We start from the raw sequence: 19,973 nt of genomic DNA, 5'->3' as shown, positions 1-19,973 counted from the left end.
CTGAAAACCTTCATTAAAGAGCAACTTCAAATCCCAGAAGACACGGTCAACAAAATCATCTTCCACCGTGTCCAACATTTTGGTGGAGCAAAGCCGAACAGCCAAAGACCCTCAAACACTACAAACAGAAGGACTTCTGTTCTAATGATCTAATTATCATAAATAAAGCTTAGCCTCAAATACAAAAGGGGTTTGTACAAATATACACTCTGTCTAAAGATCAATAAATGTTGGAACAGTAAAATCTGTCCAACACAAGAGGCCTTCAGCTCTGATCTGCTTGCTCAGCTGTTGGAGAGGACAAGTTAGGGGAGAAAAAAAAAGAAATCAGATGGAAGAAAAACCAATTGTAAAATAAAAAAGCAGAATCTAGAAAGAACAATCTTATTCACCTAAAGTAGTCTTTTAGCAAGAAATGTTCTAATGAAAACTATTATATTTTTGGATTACTGTACAAGAAAAATACAATGTGTTGATTTCAAAAAAACAATTGGGATACTAAAAAAATACACTTTAATAAGTATGTATTTCAACTCATCCAATATTTGCCTCAGTCACAACTGCCCTTATGGGTAAATACGGTAAATGCGGCCAGAAAATGGGCAAACCTGTACGAGGGGCGCGGGTGGCACGCACGAAATATCAAGGACGTCAAAACAGTGCGAGTCCCTAGAGTAAAAACACGAATGGCCTTTGTTTCTACAGGCCTGCTGTGAGCGCCAGGTCAGAGCAAACACTTTTACAACATGCAATGCCAAGTAAGGAGGAAGTGGGTGAGATGCAGTGCTGTTCATCCATATCTTGTGTGCACCCTGACTGTTAGAAATGAGGAAATTCTACAATCAGGGCATAGTTTGTGTGGGTGTCCTACGTGCACGTACATATCACATGCACGCCCCACGCATGCAGCTCTTGCCTGCGGCCTCTAAGAAGCCACTGAACACACCTTACTAACATCTAGAGCGTGGTGTAAGGACACCATACGACAGCACCTGTACGTCGCAACTCACATTATCCTTACTAATGCTTCACGACCGCATTGGCCTTAAAGACCCACCCTGTTCATCTATTGATCTATTGTTCAAAGTGGTCTTCAATTATGAATACGGCGTTTTAGCCAACATAAAAAAACATTTTCTGAGACAGTTTTTGCAGACCGGCAGTCGTTAATTCACCTCTGAGTTGTGGGCGGGACTGTTGGCATGGAGCATGTTTTCATACATGCTCTCCCGCTAGTTTACGGCCCCTCACAACCCCAACTAGGCCTGCACCATATGAGGAAAACTCCTGATTTGCGACATTAGAGATCAACATTAGTGAACAAATAGCAAAAAAACGAAAGCTTATATTCTATTTCACTGCAGCAGTTTATTTAAAATAAGAGTCAACTTAAATTACACTCCAAATGACCCTCGTCCACATAGGAGGCGAGCATCTAACATATAAGGGCTCCATCTGAAGGGGTCAATCCGATGGGTCAAATGCATAAAGGGATTTATTTGATTTGTTAAATACTTCAAGCTGCCATAAGCTTGTTTTAAACACATTTAAGGTAACCATTTATCGCAATTTTTGTCGACTTTTGCGATGTGCATATCGCACAGCTTGACATCCCGATAATTGATAAATTTGAATTCAGGATTACTTATCGTCATTTCATTACAGGGGATAAAACGAAATGTGTGCCTCTGGTCCCGGCCCGGCTGTTTACAGTGAGATTAAGACAGGAAGTAAGAGACATATCAATACGACATTTTATGACTCCTATTGAGTAATGCACAGAAGAGAATATAGATCACAGTATTGCACAGTCCTATAATTAGGGCACTGAAATTTTGCACAGAAGAGAGTGTTTCACATAGCACTGCTTTTTCAAGCTATCCGTGGGTGTGGGTGGGGGTGTGGGTGGGTCTTCAATGATCTTCCTGAGTTCAGCAGTCTGATGGGATTTATTGTGCAGGCCTAACCCCGAACCATCAATACTGTATTGGAATTATCCAGCCGTACAGTTTTGAACCATATTCCAGCTCAGACGTGGAGAACATGGATGCATCAGAATAGAGCGGAGCAGGGAGCTTGCGGCCGCCCCGTATTTTTGAAGATTTTTTTTCCTGTCTGTTCCCGATTCACAGCGATTTGAATAAAGAAATACTCAGAAATGTAATTCTAAGCTTCATTATCTTTATAGATGTCCTCCATCATCAGAAAAATGCTACTAAAAACACCAAAAATTTGAATTTATTGAAGTGGGATTTTAAGGCAGGAGACACACATTTACACCATTTAAGATGCAACCGCTTCTGTCTACGATCCTTCACAGACCCAAAAAACCTGCAGTATGCAGCACCCATGCGGGTCAACGCCCATGTGGGTGCATATGGCTAAGGCCTAAACTGTTCCTTTAAGAGCCTTCATTTAGCTCCTTCACTCTAATATCCAAATAAAAACGTCCATTTCAGCTGCTATAGGAAGACGACAGGACAAGCGACCTGGCCTAACAATGCGTGCAGCAACGTTCCATTTGATTGATGATATTTGGGGAACTTTTTCAATTACGTCTCCGAGGAAGAGCTGGGGAAAACTATTAAATGAGTGTCAGAAGCCGGAGCGCCTCCACCGTGAAATGTTTGACACTTGAGTTCAGCTGGCCGGTTTCGACGCCACTCATTTGAGTAAGTTGATAAGAGAAGCGTACCAAAGGTCATCGCCATGGCGGTACGTTTATACAAATGAAAAAAAGACGATTCGCCGTCTGTTTTTTGAAGCTTCGTGATTTGACTGGGAATCCCATTTACCACTTTGCTGATCCGGCTGAAGTAGATTTATTAAAATCAAAACATCTCTGTGAAGATCAGTTCTGACTGTAATACTGAGGCCAACATTTGTCAAACCTTTTCTGCTTACAGGCACATGTTAAAAGTGAAATAGCCTCTGGTCATTCAATTAAAAAAATTGTAACTTTATTTGAATATATTCCTTAAATATAGAATTGAATAGCCAATATTTTGTAATTTTGATACCTTTGTCTTTTACAGAGACTATTTTAAGACTTAGGAAACCTTTGTATGGGTTTATTACCTGATCAGGGTGTGACGCTATTAAAACCAATATTGAATTTGTTCTTGATATTTCTAACTTTCTGAGAACCAGAATTTGGCGTTATTTATTATGATAAAGCGAGAAACTTCAACTTTACAAAAATAAAAGCTTGACTTATAATTTCGTATCATCCAGTTTTGGAATGACTTGGAGAAAAAAAAGAGTCAATTTTTCCCCGAATAATTCGAATTTTTTATAGTGTTTCTCAAAGGAAACTCCCTAATCAGAAGCGCTGAGCTGTACTTTAGCAGGTAAACAAGTCTGCATAGCAGCCAGGAGGAGGAGGAGTTCTGCGTTTCATCGGTTCTACTTAGGAAAATGGAAAAAGGAAGCAAATGAACTTATGTTTGTCTTCAAGGTGGAAAACATAGCAGGGCTGCTATTAGAGCCAAAATAATAAATGTATTTGATTTAGATTGACAGGTTTCCAATTTCATTTGACAGGATGCTGATAAAAATCCATTCATTTCTTACATTTTCTTTTTTAAAAGCCTGTTATGTTTTAAAACGCTTTTCTTTTTTACATCACTACAGAGTACAATTGATGCAATTTATTTTACATTCATTACAAAAAAACTTTTTCCCCTTTAAAAACCCCATAAAATTACCTTATTATGACAATCAACCCATAACTTTAAGGAATCATCGTTACATTTTTAAATTACAATCAAATTTATTTTTTAAGAATTTCTATAGGCTGCCAATCATATAAGCTATTCTTGACATATTTAATAAATACAATACAATGTTTTTTATGTTTTTACATCAAAATAAATTTGACATCATATTTTAGTTGATTGAAAACTAGACTAAAAGATAGAATATTTGTTTCCATCCAGAAGATTTATCCCTAAAGGGCTTTACAAGTTCCTTATCTTTTTTTGTAAATGGGTATTTCCCATTCAGATCAGGTAAATCAACTTTTGTGGTTCTGAAATGGAAAAAAAATAAAAACCTGCAAAAACTGGAACTTTTACAAAATATTTTACTATTTTGTGCTGCTCAAGACCAAGAAAGAAAGAAAGTCTGATTGTAGCAAAGCCACAGATTGAGGGGATTTTGTGTTCCTACTAGAATTCTTTGAGTTTAGTTGAACAAGATCAAATACAATAACATTCATACAAAAGCAAAGTGACTCATAACTATTTTTTTCTTCCAGATTTACCTGATTTCTTCCTTTAATATGTGGAGGATGAGTCTTTTTATCTTGATCGAATGACAAAGATGATAGTTTAGTCATAAAAAAACAGCAAGGACAGTAATTACTATGATTGTGCAAACTGCAGCAGAAGACTTTGCGTGTTTGTTTTCAGTCTTCGTTTCACATTGCTGCTGATTAATCACCCAAAACAACGACTCATCACAACAGCCAAAGGTCTTATTTTAGCATTCATTAGCCTGACCTTCAGCGACGGAGCTCCTGAGTCGTTAGCTAGCGCTTAAGTTCTCCTTTCTGACTTGTGAAATGATAAAGTGGATCATTAGTTTTATGTTCAAAAGTCTCCTATTGGAAAATGCGATGTCCTCTTTACTGATGGGGGGGTTTTTGGGGGTAGGGCCTTTCATTGTTCTCCAGGACAGTGAAATACTTATTTTTCCTTATAGTTTCATGTTGTTGTTGTTTTTTTATTTTATTTCTCTTCTATCATAAATGAACATGCATTTTTTTTCTGACTGCTGTTCTAAGGCCACACATAAAAGCAGATAAAGGCCTATTTTTTTGTTTATTTTTTGGCACTCTTGTACACAATTGGGAACTTATAGGACTTTGGAGACCAAAAAGAAAAGGCCGACCATTTCTTGAGCCATTTTCATGGCGTTCCCAACCTCTTGACACATGGCCACATGTGTGGACGTCACATTTTGGGTTATAATACTACAGTAGTTAATACTGCTGAACCGGGGCCCCGGGACTGTGCGTGTAAAGGGTTAGCTCAAATATTAGCTCCAGTCTTAAAGAGGTTAAATATGATGATGCCGCTTTTAGCCAAAATGAAAAAAACAGTTGTTTTGTAGGACATATTTTCTGCAGAGCGGCATGAAATCATTCGAAGGTCCCTTCTGATTTGTGGACGGGGCTGTTGGCGCCTCCGTGCCCCCTTTCCCTCCCCATTGCAGAGAGTTTTCTGTTTACACTCTCTCCTGCTAGCTTACAGCCCCCATCGCACCCTACCCAACATCACCAGTGCAACAAAAGTGACAAGAAATATCAGAGCTGTCCAGCATTTGTTTTTCGTGTGCTCCTAAATCCAGATGATTTGAATAAAAATATACATTCTGAAATGCAATTTTCATTTTAGATTTCTTCATACATGTCATTATCAGAAGAAAAGGCCACCAGTGCATGTAATAAACAGCAACAACCTTTAATGAAAACACATGTGAAGTGTTATTCGAAGTAAATATATGTCTATTAGGGATTTTTTTTTATATTTATGTTATTGAAACATACTTTTTGGAGCCTGTTCCAGTGTCCCCTCCATCAGGGAAGCACTGCCATGTAATCTGTTCACTATATGTGGAGTGTAAACCAACAGCGTCCATGTTCCCACCAGCAACACACGCTCCATCTGGGCCAAACAGGATTTGCATTCACTTTAAATGCTCATCTAATCAGTAACCAATGGGAGGAGTTCTCCACCAAACACAAAGAATGAGTCAGCAAACTTGGCTTTGTAAGGAAATATAGCAGCTCGAAGCTACAAACACTAAAGAAAGCAGGACTGACAGACTAGTACAGGTTAGAAAACATTGACCTGAAGCTCAGTGAAGGGTCATGTTGGAGGTGCAAACACAAACCAAGGCCACGCGAGACCACTCCTCCGTGCGTCTCCATCCCATAACAACGCAGACTTTACTCATTAACCCAGGGTGCACCGCGCTCTCCGTGGAAATTTACGAGCTGGTTCTGTGGTCGCTGCTGCTTCCACACTCAAACACGCGAGCTAACAGGATCAATAACTACGTCACTACCAAATAAAAAAAAAGTTTTCGCTTTTACCCATTTTTTTTCAAACGTAATCTTTGCTTTACCAGTGCAGTAATAGTGTCTAAAAAAACGTTTTTACGTTCTACTTTTTATTTTTATTTATTTATTTTTTACCAAATTCACACCTCCATGTTCTGAATAAAACTAGCCAACACTCTTTGAGGCAAAAAATATTTTTTCTCTCTATTTTTATGTTTTTATTTAGACATTTCTTTTTTGTGTGTTACGTTTTTTGGAGCATATGGGTGACACACCTGTTGTAACAAATACAAAGCAAAAAAAAAAAAAAAGATAAAATGAAAATACAAAACAGCACAGTTTCTAAATGCAAAACATTTGTCGCAGCTGTTTTTATAATTTATAACATAGATAAAAAATGACAGTTTGAACTCACCTGTCGTGTTAAATGAAGGTGTGGCACACGTTGCCCCCAGGTATCAAAAACACACCGATGTCATTGAACGTCTTTCTCTTCCGGTCCCTTCTCGGTGTAAAAAAAATGTAACTAAAAGTTCACAGGATGATAATATGGACGCTCCTGTCAATTTCTTTAGTTACACGGTTTGGAACTGAGTCCCCTCCTCGGTGACTCCGCTGCCCCATGTCTCCTGAGTGCACACAGAACGGCTGATGGGTAGTTTAGTTAGTCTGGGAAACTAGTCAACTCCATCAAGCCGGTGGAAAGACGCGACTTCCGCTTTGAGCCTTCAAAATAAATCCCCTACCCTCGTGTCTTTCATGTTTGCTCTTTTTTCAAGAGCTTTTAGGGAAAATAATTTGTGGACCCTAAACACAAAACATAATAATTAAAATAAATAAAACTGATTCGTTTAAAAACAAATTTAAAAATAGGTTTATATTCCTTTGACTATTGATTTTGTTTGGTATCTCTATTTTACATCAAAGTGAGATTATTATGAGGGAATAGAATAAAATGCCTAAATAACAGAAGAAAAATAGCACATTTAAATAGAAATTCCTTAAGAAATGTCTTAAAAATATTCATTTATAGTTATTTATTACACACCATATTTTTAAAAAATATGTTTATTTTATTTTCTACCTTCCTCAAAGGCCGAAAGCGCTTTACAATCACAAAGCCATTCACACATTCCCACACTGATGGCGGCTCCGCTGCTGAACACTGGCGCTGTCAAAATTGGAAAGAAATGCATTTATTTTTGTTGTATTACATTTTCCATGTCAGAAAATTAAAAGAATCTTTGTATTGCAGTCTATCACTTTTGTCAGTAAAGTAATAACATGTCCAAAATATTGTTGCTACTCTTTATGTTCTGGAATTCAGGCAGATGTCCCTTTATTTTTATTTTACAAAGTTAAAAAATACAGGAATAAAATTTATTGTAAACCCAAAATACACAAAAACAACAAGTAAAGGTTCTTTGTTCCATGTGCTTTATAATATTTTGAATATTTCAATTTTTAAATAAATTGCATCTGTTTTCTGAAAGCCAGAGGCGAGGAGTTTCCACTTCCTGTGTTGACCCCACAGCCTGCATAAAACTTGACAAAGCTTAACCTGACCTGCCTCTCTGAAGTCACCATGCTTGATCATATGACAAAGATGCCAATAGGGAGAACTAACTTTTATACACTCACTCTTCACACAACCTAAAGTCATTCTGTAAACAAAAATGGACTAAAAAGTTTAACAAAAACACATTTCTGACATCCACAAACATTTAGATTACGAGGACTTTGAAGGTGTTATACATAAACGTTCAAAATAGTGTTAAAAAGGTTTATCAAAAAGTCCCTGAAAACATTTATTTCTGGGTAAATGAAGGATCTTATACAAATAAAAGCTGCTACTTTATGACAAGACAAGGATCCCCTTAGAGACACGTGGCGCCATGAGGACAAGAAACAGCTGAAAAAAACGATTGAAGTGTTTAGACATTTACAAAGCATGTGAGCACAACATGATCGCATCTGAAAAGTCCCACAAAATTAGACATTATTTTATGTTTTACACAGGATTTTTTAGATGTTACAAATTTCAGTTTAGCCCTTTTGTTTCTGGTTTTTAGCAAAATTTTGCTTTTTAAGAAATTTAAATAGACACAAAAAGCTCTGTTTGGGCTTTGTGACAGATTAAAATATAAGTTCTATGTATTTTCAAACTACAGTAAATCTTAGATATTTAGGACTTTTTGTTTTTGTTGTAAAATGGTAAACTTTCTATATAAAGACGTTGCCACTTTATTATTTCAAAAATTTCTAAAATAGATGGAGTTTAAAAAAGACAAAAAAAACGCAGACTTGACCAGTTTACACTTGGTTTGGAGCATATTTTAGGCTAAAAATGTTGCTTTTCTCATAAAGTCATGACAAATCTTGTCTCTAGTTATTTTTTAGAAATATGAATTCTTTAAAAAACAAAAAAAACAAACACAACTTGGATCCAAAATTAGCAAAACACAGCTAAAACAGAAAATACGTTGAAAAAATGCTCCAAAAAACACAAAGTTAAGTGAATAATTCTGCAGCTTTTCTACAAAGGCAGGATAATGACAGGAAAAGAAAAACATGTGACGAGCCCTCCATAAATATGAGAAATGACAATTTTTTAATGCATCAGAACAGTGAACACTTTTTAAAAGCTTCAAGCTTTCTGCATAATAAAAACAGATCGGCTGTTTCAGCCCGGGCTCCACGGAGTGCATTAAATTAATAAATTATGACAGAAACCAATAAAAAAGGGGGTTAAAGACCCACTCAAATGAAAGTGGGGTTTCATTCGTGCAGCTTCTTTCTTACAATGGAAAGCATTCATAAAGAAAGTGAATCTGAAAATAGTATTTCTGAGCATTTCTTTCATTAAATTGTTGTGAATCAGGATCAGACGTAATGCGGGGAAGGGGGGTCGGGGTTGCTTCACGCCAACAGGTACATTTCTAATGAACTGCCAAAGCTTTGTCTTAGAAAACAACATTTTGCCTTAAAACGGTATAAACTAAAAGAAAACTGGGAACGCTTGGGACGTCCGGGGTTTTGTATGTATAAATACAGGAAAATCACTTTGTTCAATTTGTTTTGATACCTCTTGTCTCCTTTAGCTTCACCTTTTTGTTCAGATTGAGAACGTTTCAATGACAAATTACAAAAACGGCTGACAAAAATGTAGAGAGTAAACATGTTCTTTTTTTTATTTCAACAATTCTAAAAACAGTTTTTTGACTTCCAATAAACCCCAACGCCAGGAAACGGTTCCAGCTCATTTACTAGCTTCTCGGTAACTATCCAATAAAACTTTTTTCAGCTTTATCCAAGGTCAAACAGCAGCTTCAGGCTCTGACCCTTTATTTATTTCAAAATTTCTCCTGTAAAACCCACATTGTTTGGTAAATCCTTACAGCTTTTGTGTGTCATTGTTTGGGTGTAAATATACATTTCAGCTCAAGGTTATGCTGATTCTTTAAATTAAACAAACTCATGAGAAGTCATGTGTTCTTTGTTTTCATAAGGCCTCTCCAAAGCAAACAAGCTCCCTTCCTCCTTTGGTCATGGCTCACCTGAAATGGAAAGAGAGAAACGGGCGTCTCTCTGCCCAGCATGCTTCAGCGGAATCAGGTCAGGCCTCACGAGTAGTTATCCTCCTCAAACTGGTGTTTAGCCTTGATGCATGGAGGAAAAACGAGGAGGAAAAAAGGCCTAAAGGTAAGAATTAGGCTTTGGACCTGAGCTTCATCCCAGGTGAAGCAGGGTTTCCTAAAAAAACTGGACTGGCCTGTGAACCAATTTCCCTCAGGCTGCACGCTGAGCAGGACTTCATTTAAACGTCACCCAAAGTGCCTGGTTTATCTGGCGTGCCAGAGAAAGAGAAAAAAGGGTCAGACCCAAATGAGAGAAGAAAAGGCTTCCCCACCCGTAGAGGTTACAGTTGAGCACGATGAGAAGAAAAGGGTTCTGGCTGACAAGAAAGCGGCTATTTACTGAATAATGTCCTACTGTACGCCGTGTGTGACCTGTGGAGACCTCCAGCTCCACAAACAAGTGGTGTGTGTGGAGCTGCAGGTGGAATGTGCTAGCCGTAGTTGTTGTTGTGTTCAGAACTGGAAGCGGCCCCCCTCCAAAAGCCAACAGACGTGACCTCACCTTCATTACAATGAGAGGCGTGGCTTAGCTCCAGAGAGCTGGAAGGGGTGGGGTGTTGCTGTGGTGACAGGACACACACCCACCCATTTCCACACAGAAAGATTAGCTTGACACCACTGGGAAATTAGAACGGTAACTCAAAGCGACAGGATTTTATTGGCCATCCCAATACAGCTTCATTCTGTTTACTTTGCAAGTTTGCGAGGTGGGAGCAGGCTGGCGTGCAGGTGCGGCGCACACGCATCACCTAATTACAATGACACTGTCAGCCCGCGTTGGGGAAATAGTCACCACACTTGTCTGGCATTCTGCGTGTAACTGAGCAATTAGTGGCCCATCCACTCATTTCAGAGCTCCGTACTGTGTGTTGTTTGAGGGTGTCGGCTGTTTTTTTTGGAAGAATTCTAACCCCATAAATGACCCGTTTCCCTGCATGCCCTGATATTTAACACACGGCAACTGACACCAAAAGACATTGATGGACATGACTGCAATTACATTCTTTTTGAAATGCTTAGAGCTAAAGTGGATAGAATAAACTCCACATTTGATAGCTACATGCTTAGTTAAATTTAAAGGCATCTAAGTTAACCCTTTAACACCCGAAACATCACTGGCGACAAGGTCCTTTGACCTTCTGTAGCTCTTTGACTTTTTCTACTATCAACATCCATCAGCTGATTCTAATTTTTTATATGGGCTTTGCACGGTTATGCGACACTTTGCTAACGTAAAGTTAGCACTTTATTAACGTAACATTTTGCATAACGGCGCAGTCGCTTTTCTCTGCAACATAATAAGCCCATTTACGTTGATTGCGTGAGCAATTCATTACTGTGGAGTCTTGCATTTCAGCGCAAAGCTGCTTAACTCCACTATAGAACCAGCTGGAATTATGATAATTGCATAAACGGATAAAGACTTATGGTACTTATGGTAGTAAATTCTGGCATTAAAGATCTGATCTGCTAGCTAAAACACATGAAACTGAGCAAAAAAACCAGAGGAAGGAAAATACTGGGTTTTGCTAATTGAGATCAAATTAAGGGCTAGTACAGTCAATTTATCTAACATAGCTAAAAGAAATTCTTAGTATTAAAAAAAGTTGTTTTATTTAAAAAAAATTACCTGTGCAAGCCAATGTTTAATGTCAAATTAGATACATAGTAAATTTGTTTCTCAAAAAATATATCTTGGGTACAAAGGTAAAAAATCTTACAAAAACTGCTACATTTAATACTAAATGTTAAAGTTAGCTAATAAATATCTATGATTTTGAGAGAAAAATAGACCAATACTTTAAAGCAAAACAAGAAAACCGGCGTTAACTGCAAAAACCAAAGCTACAATTAGCTAAATGTAACAAAAAACTGGTTAAAAAAATACATTTAAGAAAACTATGTATCATAATTAAGATAAGATGACCAACATTAATGGGTAAACAGACTGATTTCATGCTAAATACCGGTAAACAAAAGTTTAAACTTGTCAAAGAAAGAATGATGTAAAAATTGGTTAAAACAAGTTTTGATGAAAAAGTAGAATTCATTGCTTAGTGGCAAAAGTGCCAAATAAGCTAAATAATGCTAAACAAAGTCCATAACACGTAAAAATCCTATATGTAAATTACATAAAAAAAGTCTAAACTCACCAAAAAAAACAATTATTTAATTCAAAAAGTAATAGTAACTGCAGAAACTGTGGCTTTATTCACTGTTTAGTTTGATTTTGGAAAGTTTAAATTGATAAAAATGTATGAAAATGTTACGAGGTTTTGGAAAACACATAAAAATTGAATAGAAACATCCCATTTACACTTGAATTTATTCATGTCAGTAAAAAAAAAACCTCCACGTCTAAAAGAAAACACTGGAAACTATGGACCGACTCTCTTTTTTTGTACATTAAAATGTTTATTACAAACAATGCATACACACTAGTTTCATATTGCTTCAGACATTAGTTTCTTTTCTCTTTCATTTTCAGTTAAACAACTCTGTAACAAAATGTAGATACAACATTTATGAAAATATAAATCTCTAAACAGTTATTTCAGTCCTGACAATACAAAGAATACCATAGAAACATTCATTACCAGTAAGTCAACTAAGAGTTGCAAACATGTAAGTTATTAAAAGTCATTCAAGTTACTGAACATACGATAATACCTTTTACTGGCTGCCATATGGACACATTCAAATATACTTTTAAACTGGCATTCCAATATAATAGAAGAGGATTTCTTTTGAATTTTTTTTTCCTTTAGCAAAGATGTTTTCTCTATCATAACATAATCACAGTCAACACTTAAAACCATTTGGTAACAATATAATTACAGTACAAGCCTCAAAAACAAATTAGACTGTCAACAGAAATGAAACAAATTATCGTAGGAACTTTGGCAATTAAATATCAGAATGTCTTTTCTCTTCGTTTAGACACTTTTGACTTGGTGAGAAAGTTTAAAGCTTGGCGCTGCCACCCAGTTTGAAAGCATCCAAGGGCATTTTTTTTTCTCAACTATTCCTTACTCGTAAACATACAATAAGATGGCTAACCTTTAAAAATAGCCTACGCGTCTGGTTTTTCTGCCATCGTGTCGGTCAGATGATTGAATGTGTAGGAGCTTGATACAATTTCGGTTTCAGTTTTCCTTGTCCAATGTCACAGATCTGGATTATTTTTAAATTAATTTTTTAAGATTGTCGGCTGACCCTTGTCTTGATCCACCAATGTCCGCCTCCTGCACGACATGCTCACCGTGTGTGCTATAGTCCAATAAACGTTACAAGTGATGATCCGGTTGGCCTTGTGGACAATCTTAACAATGTGCATTATTACATCATGTTGCCAGCTGGAGAAAAAGTAATGTGCACTTTTCTGACAACAGACGTAAAAAAAAGTATTGAAGTTGTACCTAAGGCATGAATAAAAAAACAAAAGCGTAAAATTGTTAATGTGTTACACACAATGGGTCCCTAATAAGTGTTGTGTGTTTATTTTTTACCTTATATCAGACTATATATGTTATGAAAATGGCACAATATGACTTAGCCTCACTCGTTTGTAAACTAAATTAAATGGAGCCAGGGCATTTTAATAGATGACTTCCAGGGCGATCAATATTTGACATTGAATTTGTGAGGATTTTGATTGAGAGGTGACTATCAAATTATTAGCATGTCTACTTATCAATTTAAGGAAAGGCCAGGATTAGGTGATACTATATCTGAAAGATATGGTAAAGATCAATGTATTGTATAGAAACCACATTGAGACTTTTAGCCATTAGGCTGCATTGGTGATATTTTTTTTGGGGGGGTTGAAAGGTTAAATTGACATTGGATTGCAAAAGCAACGTTTCACCAGCTGCTAAAGAAATAAAAAAACAACAATCTTTTTCTGATCCCAGTTGGTCCCACTGCAACCCCGTCACAGGCCCTGTCCCATTATCTAACAGCCACTCCTGGGATGCACCAAACACTTGTAGTGGGACCGTACAAATGATTGATTAGCGATATGCGGCTGGACTCAATTTAGATGTAAACTATCTCGCAAAAGAACAGGTTGACGGATCAATGGTTGGTTTGGGACACAAATGCCAAAATTTAGGTTCACATTGGCATCAAAAAGTGGATTTAATTGAGCTGAACTTTTGTGAGAAACCAGTGAAGACCTCCTGACTTCAAACCCGCTTATATGTAGAGGTACAACATATCCTCTGGTTTTAAAAGTAAATTGACTTGAGTCATAATAAAATCGGTCAGTTCAAAAGGGGCCCAAGACCATGAGGTTTGTTTTTCCAGAAAATTATTTTAATTACATAGCTTAAAGGGAGGCTACACCAAATGATTAATACTTTACCCAGATTTAGCAATAGTTCATAGCTTACAAATGCTATAATATGAAGCACCTCACTTTTATCATTTCAGAGGACTAGCAAACTAAAGTCTCTGGACTTGGGCCCTTCTTGAATTAAACAGGGGCGCTGCCATATTGGATAACTAGTCCAGGAATTTTGTACTTGATGCATTTTAAATGTCAAGCATAGTCGATACATTACTACGGACTTGGGACTTTTTTGCGCATAATCAGATAGCTTTTCCCTTGAAGACCATAGAACATACCATATCTCTATTTTGAATAATGGTGGACTTGGGCCCCTTTTGAACTAACCGATTCAATTATATGCTCTGGGAAACCGATGATCCTTTCAGCACAAAACTTCGGATAAAGCTGGCAATAAGCAACAATTTTGGAACATTTTTTGCAAAACTTGGACATTTATTTGAGCAAAACTAAATTTTAAGATGAAGCAGTTTTCTTTGAACTTGTGCTTAGTGTTTATCTTAAAGAAATAGATGTTTCAATATATATTCTTTGCTTGTTATCCCACACATCTTTTGTCTTGAGGTTTTTGTACTCTATATCTTTCTCATTTCCTTCATAACAGTGATAAGACTACTGTCTTTGGCGCCATTTTTGACACAATGCCCATGTCATTTTCCTGACCCTAATTTAAATCTGATAGATTTCCAAATGGCTCCTCTTTGAAGTATGCTGTTAAGATGACAGGGTTGCCATGTTTTATTCAAATCTGGGATATGGAGGGGAAATGCAGCATTTCAAGTAAGCCTGCAAGGATCTTCTGTGTCTCTATCTGTCAGCAGACTAACTACCTAGTTTTTTTAAACAATTAAAAGGTTATTTATTCTGAATAAATCAAGCATTTTTTTTCCCGCAAACATTTCCTAAAGTGCTTGCACCTAATGACACGCCTTGTACATATGTTCACAGAGAAGATTTTTTGCAGAAAAAAAACCTAACTCTGTCCTTCTATACTGGAACATCTCAACTAACTCCACAAAATCTAAAGCAAGTACACTGGTTAAGGCTCAAATGTGTATGGTGCTATGCTACACTGTTTGCTTCTATAGTGGTGTTTCCCTTACAAACAAATAGAACTGCAGGTCAACTGATGTCAAATTCACATAAACCATTACAAGAAATCCCTACAGCTCTCACTCCAGAAAGAAATGCCATCAATCGCTCCTGATGTCGACTGGATTGCAAGTATTATGCAATGGTGCGTATAGTTTGTTTACAAAGTCCCTGCATTTTCGTTATCTTGTAATATGCACATAAAGAACATTTTTATTTCCAGGCACTCACTTTGATTGCATTAAGCACAACTTAACATTTTAAGGAGTTGCACAAGTTGCAGCAGCCGAAAAGAGATATGTACAAATGTTCAAAGTTCTTTTTTTGTACAGTACTGCCAGCTGTTACTACAAACATAAATATACTCTTAAGAACAGTATGGCTTCGTGTGTACAATGTAAATAAAGTCAATGACAGTAGCTAAGATAGCTGGAATGACTATGATAATGTTTGACCAACAAATCTGAATCATAGCTTAGTTCTTCAAATGCAAAAGGACACATAATGGCAAACTAAGTTTACATTTTTTTTCTTTTGTAAAACAGTATTTTTTTTAACAGTCTTCTTGTGTAAAACTAACATAAAGAGCATCTGCAGTTGGAAGTAATACATCATTTGTATGCAGCGTTTAAATGGTCGGCCTATTGACTACCCACAGGCCTGAAATTTGCAGCTGAATCACTTGGCTGTAAACAAGAATCAACTGCTACCCCAGAGATTCTAAGATTTGTGACACGTCTCCCACCCACCCCCTGAATAGACATCTTTAACTCCTCCATTCCGCACTCCTCACTGGAGCAGTTCAGCCTTTTTTGTAGGTGTTGTGGACTCACCCTCTCCAGAGTCTGATACGTTGCTGGGGCTGTCCCTGGAGAAGACTTCTGTTGACTCCCTCCAGACACAGTCGGCAATGCTCTTAAAGGAATGGTTCACACATTTGGGCCGAACCTTCTGGGAGGCGTTGTTGACAATCTGCCGGCTGTTGGAGGTGGCTATCTTTATTTTGAGAGCAGCATCCACCCGGTCGACAACTGTGTATGTGCCAATGCTGCCATCTTCAAAGCCGATGATGATGTTTAGAGCTCGCTGGGAGAGAACAAGGTAGGTTGGAGTCTTGTAAAGAGAGCATGTGCCGATGCTCTTGCCGTCAGCAAGGCGCATCACTATCAGATTGGACACTACCCCAGCATCGTCATCTTCGTCACAGTTACGGAAGCAAACGTACACCAAATAGCGTCCATCTCTTGACAATTTCTGACGCCAGATTATGCCGGCTGCGTGAACAAGCCTCAACTTGCCGCTGTGAAGGTCGAGGACATTAATACTCTCATCACCTTTGGAAACTATTCCTAATTTTCCATTAGGGGAAATCTGAAAGTCCTCGAGATTTTTGAGGAAGTTGGTTGGAAGCTGGACTCGTCTGCACACAGACTCGTCTGCCACACTCCAAATAATGACGGTTTCGGTGGAAGTGATGAAGACCACACAGTCGGGGCAGTCAGGAATGAGCTTGAAGTTGACAATGGTGATGCCATCGTCGCAGACAAACTTCTTTGACACGCTCCCTGACCACAAGCTAACAGCAAGAAGCTTATTTTTGGACGTTCCCACAAGGAAAGTGTTTGCGGTTGTTATCAGGGCATTCTGGAGCATTACCAAGATGTTGCACACTTTGTGCCCTGTAGCAAGTCTCCAGACTCTAGAGGCATTCTGCTCACATAGTGACACCACAAACTGGTCGTTATGGGTGATTAGCAGCTGGGATATTCTCTGTCCATTGATGCGAAAGATGTTTTCTCCAGTATTGGTTTGCCAGATATACTGACTGGACTTGTCGTCAGATGTCACCATGAGGTCCCCTGAGGAGGTGAGGGCACAGTTCTCCACTGTGCCCTCGTGCTTGAAGACCACCTCAATAAAGCCAGTGCTAAAGTTCCACTTGTGGACAGCTTCAGAGCCATCCATTGTAAACACATAGTCCTCCCGGCCAGACAGATGCAAGGTCTGGATCTTCTTGCCTGTTTTGTCAATGTTAGACATGGCGGTGATTATATCGATGTCCCAAACTGACAGAACTCCACTGCTGGCAACAGAGAGGAGCAAATTGTGGTGAACAGATTTGATGAGTTTGACAATAGCCCCTGAGATCTCAATCAAACTCGCCATGCACTGTCCACTGTCCCTCCTCCAGACAAAGATAGAAGACGTGTTCTCCATGGAGGCGACAATGCTCTGCCCGTTCTTGGACAGAACAGCAGCAACAAAGCGTTCAGTACGTTTTGCTTTGAACTTCTCAACCATTTTCCACACTTTTGTGTCAAGAACTTCGATACTCCTTGCCTTGCAGATTAGGATAGATCGCTGGTCTTCAGATAACTCAATACCGACCACTTCACTATCATCTCCTCTACAATCATAGTCCTCCATGAGCTTTGGGTTGGTTATCTCTTTCGTACTCCACACTGACAAACTTCCTTCATTGTCGATCATTACCATTTGGTTAAGAGTGTCAAGTACAAGAATGGACTTGACAAACCCCCCAGAAAACTCAGATGTCACAGTGGCCAACTTGTCACCGTTTCCCAAGTTAAAGATGGATGTAGTGTTGAGGTACTGGCCACAGAAGGCATACATTCCATCTGGTGAGCACTGGACACATGTCACTTCATACCAACAATGGAACTGATAGAGAGGCCAGCCATACAGCAGGTCGATTACGTTCACATCTTTGCTAGCTTCAAGCCAAGCAAGCGCATGATGGGTAGACAGAGTGAAACCATTGATGAAAGCAACTCCACCACTGACACCACTGTGCTTGGACCCTTTAATTTCAACTTCTGATAAAAGGCAGGATTTGTGGTTATCATAGATGAGCAAAGTATTCTTGGTTGTGGCTACAACCAGATATTTCTCATCAGAAGTTAGTCTGATTCCTAGCACAACAGATCTTGCAGTGTCTATCTGGCGCAGGAGCTGCCTGCTTTCTACATCCCATGTACTAACGGACCCGTCTTCCAATGCTACAATGACTATGTTCGGGGCAAGAGTGGGCAATATTTCTACAATTTGCATGTAGCTTGAACAAAGAGGAAGTCTTTCTGGGCTGTAGGTGACATCCATTGATGAATGGAGGGGCATAATAGAGCAGTACTTTGGCCCATCTTTGTCACACTCCAGGAGAAGGTGTCTGAGTTTGGGTAGTGAGGCAACAACTGGCAGAAGCCTTTGTTGCAGTTCTGCAGACAAGGACGCAGGATTTTTTAGCACTTTTACTTTTACACCACGGAGGGTGGTAGCAAGAAACTTGAGCTCTTTTTCTTGTGAACAGCTGTAAGCAAGGTCAATGTCTGTCAAAGCCTTTTCAAACTGGCCAATCTTGATCATGGTATAGAGCCAGCTGAAATTCATGATGACACCAAACATGAGGTCATCTGTGCGTCCACTTCTTGTGAGGTGGTACACCAGCTCCGTCATTTTTCTGTGATTGACAAAGAAAATGTCAGGCTCCAAAAGGTTGCACTGGAACACCCACGGCTGCTCGGGAGTCTGTCTGTCGTATGAGTATTTATCAGAAGATGCTTTCTCGTGGGATTGCTGATGGTGAGGGTTTTTGTGGTGAGAAATGTTGAGGGAAGTGAAGTGGTTGTTATCGTAGGTAAAAATCTTCTTTCTGCCTCCTGCCCATGCCCCTAAAAAATACTCAGCCAAGAGGCTGTGCATTTGATGCACATCCTCCTCATTGCTGAGGTACAGCTTCTGGGCGATAAGATGGAGATGCCTGTTGGCCCAAACCAACAAAGCAATGTTCCGCACCTGCCGTTCTATCAGATACCCCTCCAGCTCCTCTCTGAGCTTAGCAACCAAGTCGTAGGAGATCCTGAGAGGGTTTTTGAGGTATGTTGCCACAATGACATCACCTAGAACGATATTGTCAAGGGACAGGATATCTTCAAGCTCAACCTCGGTTAGCCCAGCTTTGGCCATGGTGATGTACCCCAGTGCTCGGAAGACAAATCGTTGGCCCAGTTTGTTCTCCACAGAGTAAAATAGCTGTTCTATACTCTCATGCACAGTGGAGCAAAGGGACTTATCATCCACATCTTTGTGAGACCTCCAATGAACTACTTCTCTATAGATCAGGTTGACAAACATCGGCAATGTACACTTGGCCAGTGCCTCATTCACATAGATCTGCTGGCCTGAGGTGACTTTTCTCTTCACTCCAAGTAACTGCTGTTTCAACATTTGGCTACAGGCTTTTCGGTCCCTCTGGATTAGCTCTACATAATATCCATCGTCGTGTATGAGGTGGCGTAGCTTCTGCAATATGCCATGCTTGTTCGGCAATGTTGACACAACAATGCGGACTGTGCGAGGGAGCTGTATGGGGAGCCACCATAGTTTGCGAGCTTCATCTGCATCTGAAAGTTGCTCCAGGGAGTCCAGAACAATAACCAGAGGTCTATGGAACGATGATTCTCCTAATAGGTTAATCAAAAGCTCCCTCATCTCCTGAATCTTGTTAGGCAAAAAGTGAATCAGGCAGCGGTAGTTTATTGCGATCTGTTCACAGATGCTCTGGAGGAGAGTTCGTAGGTCTGTAGAGAGTTGGCTGGAGCCAATAAAGCGAACAATAACCACCGGGTCAGTTTCCGGACCCATTTCTTTCTGCAGCCACGTGTAGGCCTGTCAAGACAAAAAAAAACAAACAAAATACCATGTTAAAGTTCATGCAGTTCTAATATTGAAATAATTTATTTCATGTTTCCATAATAATATTTTGCCAAATAAATTCAATAAATGGCCCAGCTGAGATTTCAGGAAG

The 19,973-nt window shown here is 38.8% G+C and overlaps 2 protein-coding genes across 5 annotated transcripts in view; both read right to left on the bottom strand.

Annotated features, from left to right (window-relative positions):
- The window catches only part of zgc:194930 (uncharacterized), a 36,622-nt gene extending 29,893 nt beyond the window's left edge, over window positions 1-6,729 (bottom strand). Inside the window, exon 1 of the mRNA XM_004079892.5 lies at window positions 6,483-6,729. The gene's annotated coding sequence lies outside the window, so the exon portion shown is untranslated. The remainder of the gene's footprint in view (window positions 1-6,482) is intronic.
- Window positions 6,730-15,335: 8,606 nt separating this feature from the next.
- The window catches only part of nwd2 (NACHT and WD repeat domain containing 2), a 78,671-nt gene continuing 74,033 nt past the window's right edge, over window positions 15,336-19,973 (bottom strand). For all 4 annotated transcript variants that reach the window (XM_078936235.1, XM_004079893.5, XM_020711667.3 and 1 more), the window contains one exon: window positions 15,336-19,834. In XM_078936235.1, the coding sequence (XP_078792361.1) occupies window positions 15,938-19,834 (3,897 nt within the window). In that variant the 3' untranslated portion in view covers window positions 15,336-15,937. The remainder of the gene's footprint in view (window positions 19,835-19,973) is intronic.

This window comes from Oryzias latipes, chromosome 18, assembly GCF_053564925.1.
Source record: "Oryzias latipes strain Hd-rR chromosome 18, Olatipes_Hd-rR_3.1".
Classification (NCBI taxonomy): Eukaryota; Metazoa; Chordata; class Actinopteri; order Beloniformes; family Adrianichthyidae; genus Oryzias; species Oryzias latipes.
Note: the sequence above shows the minus strand (reverse complement) of the source record. Positions and strands in the feature narration are given on the sequence as shown.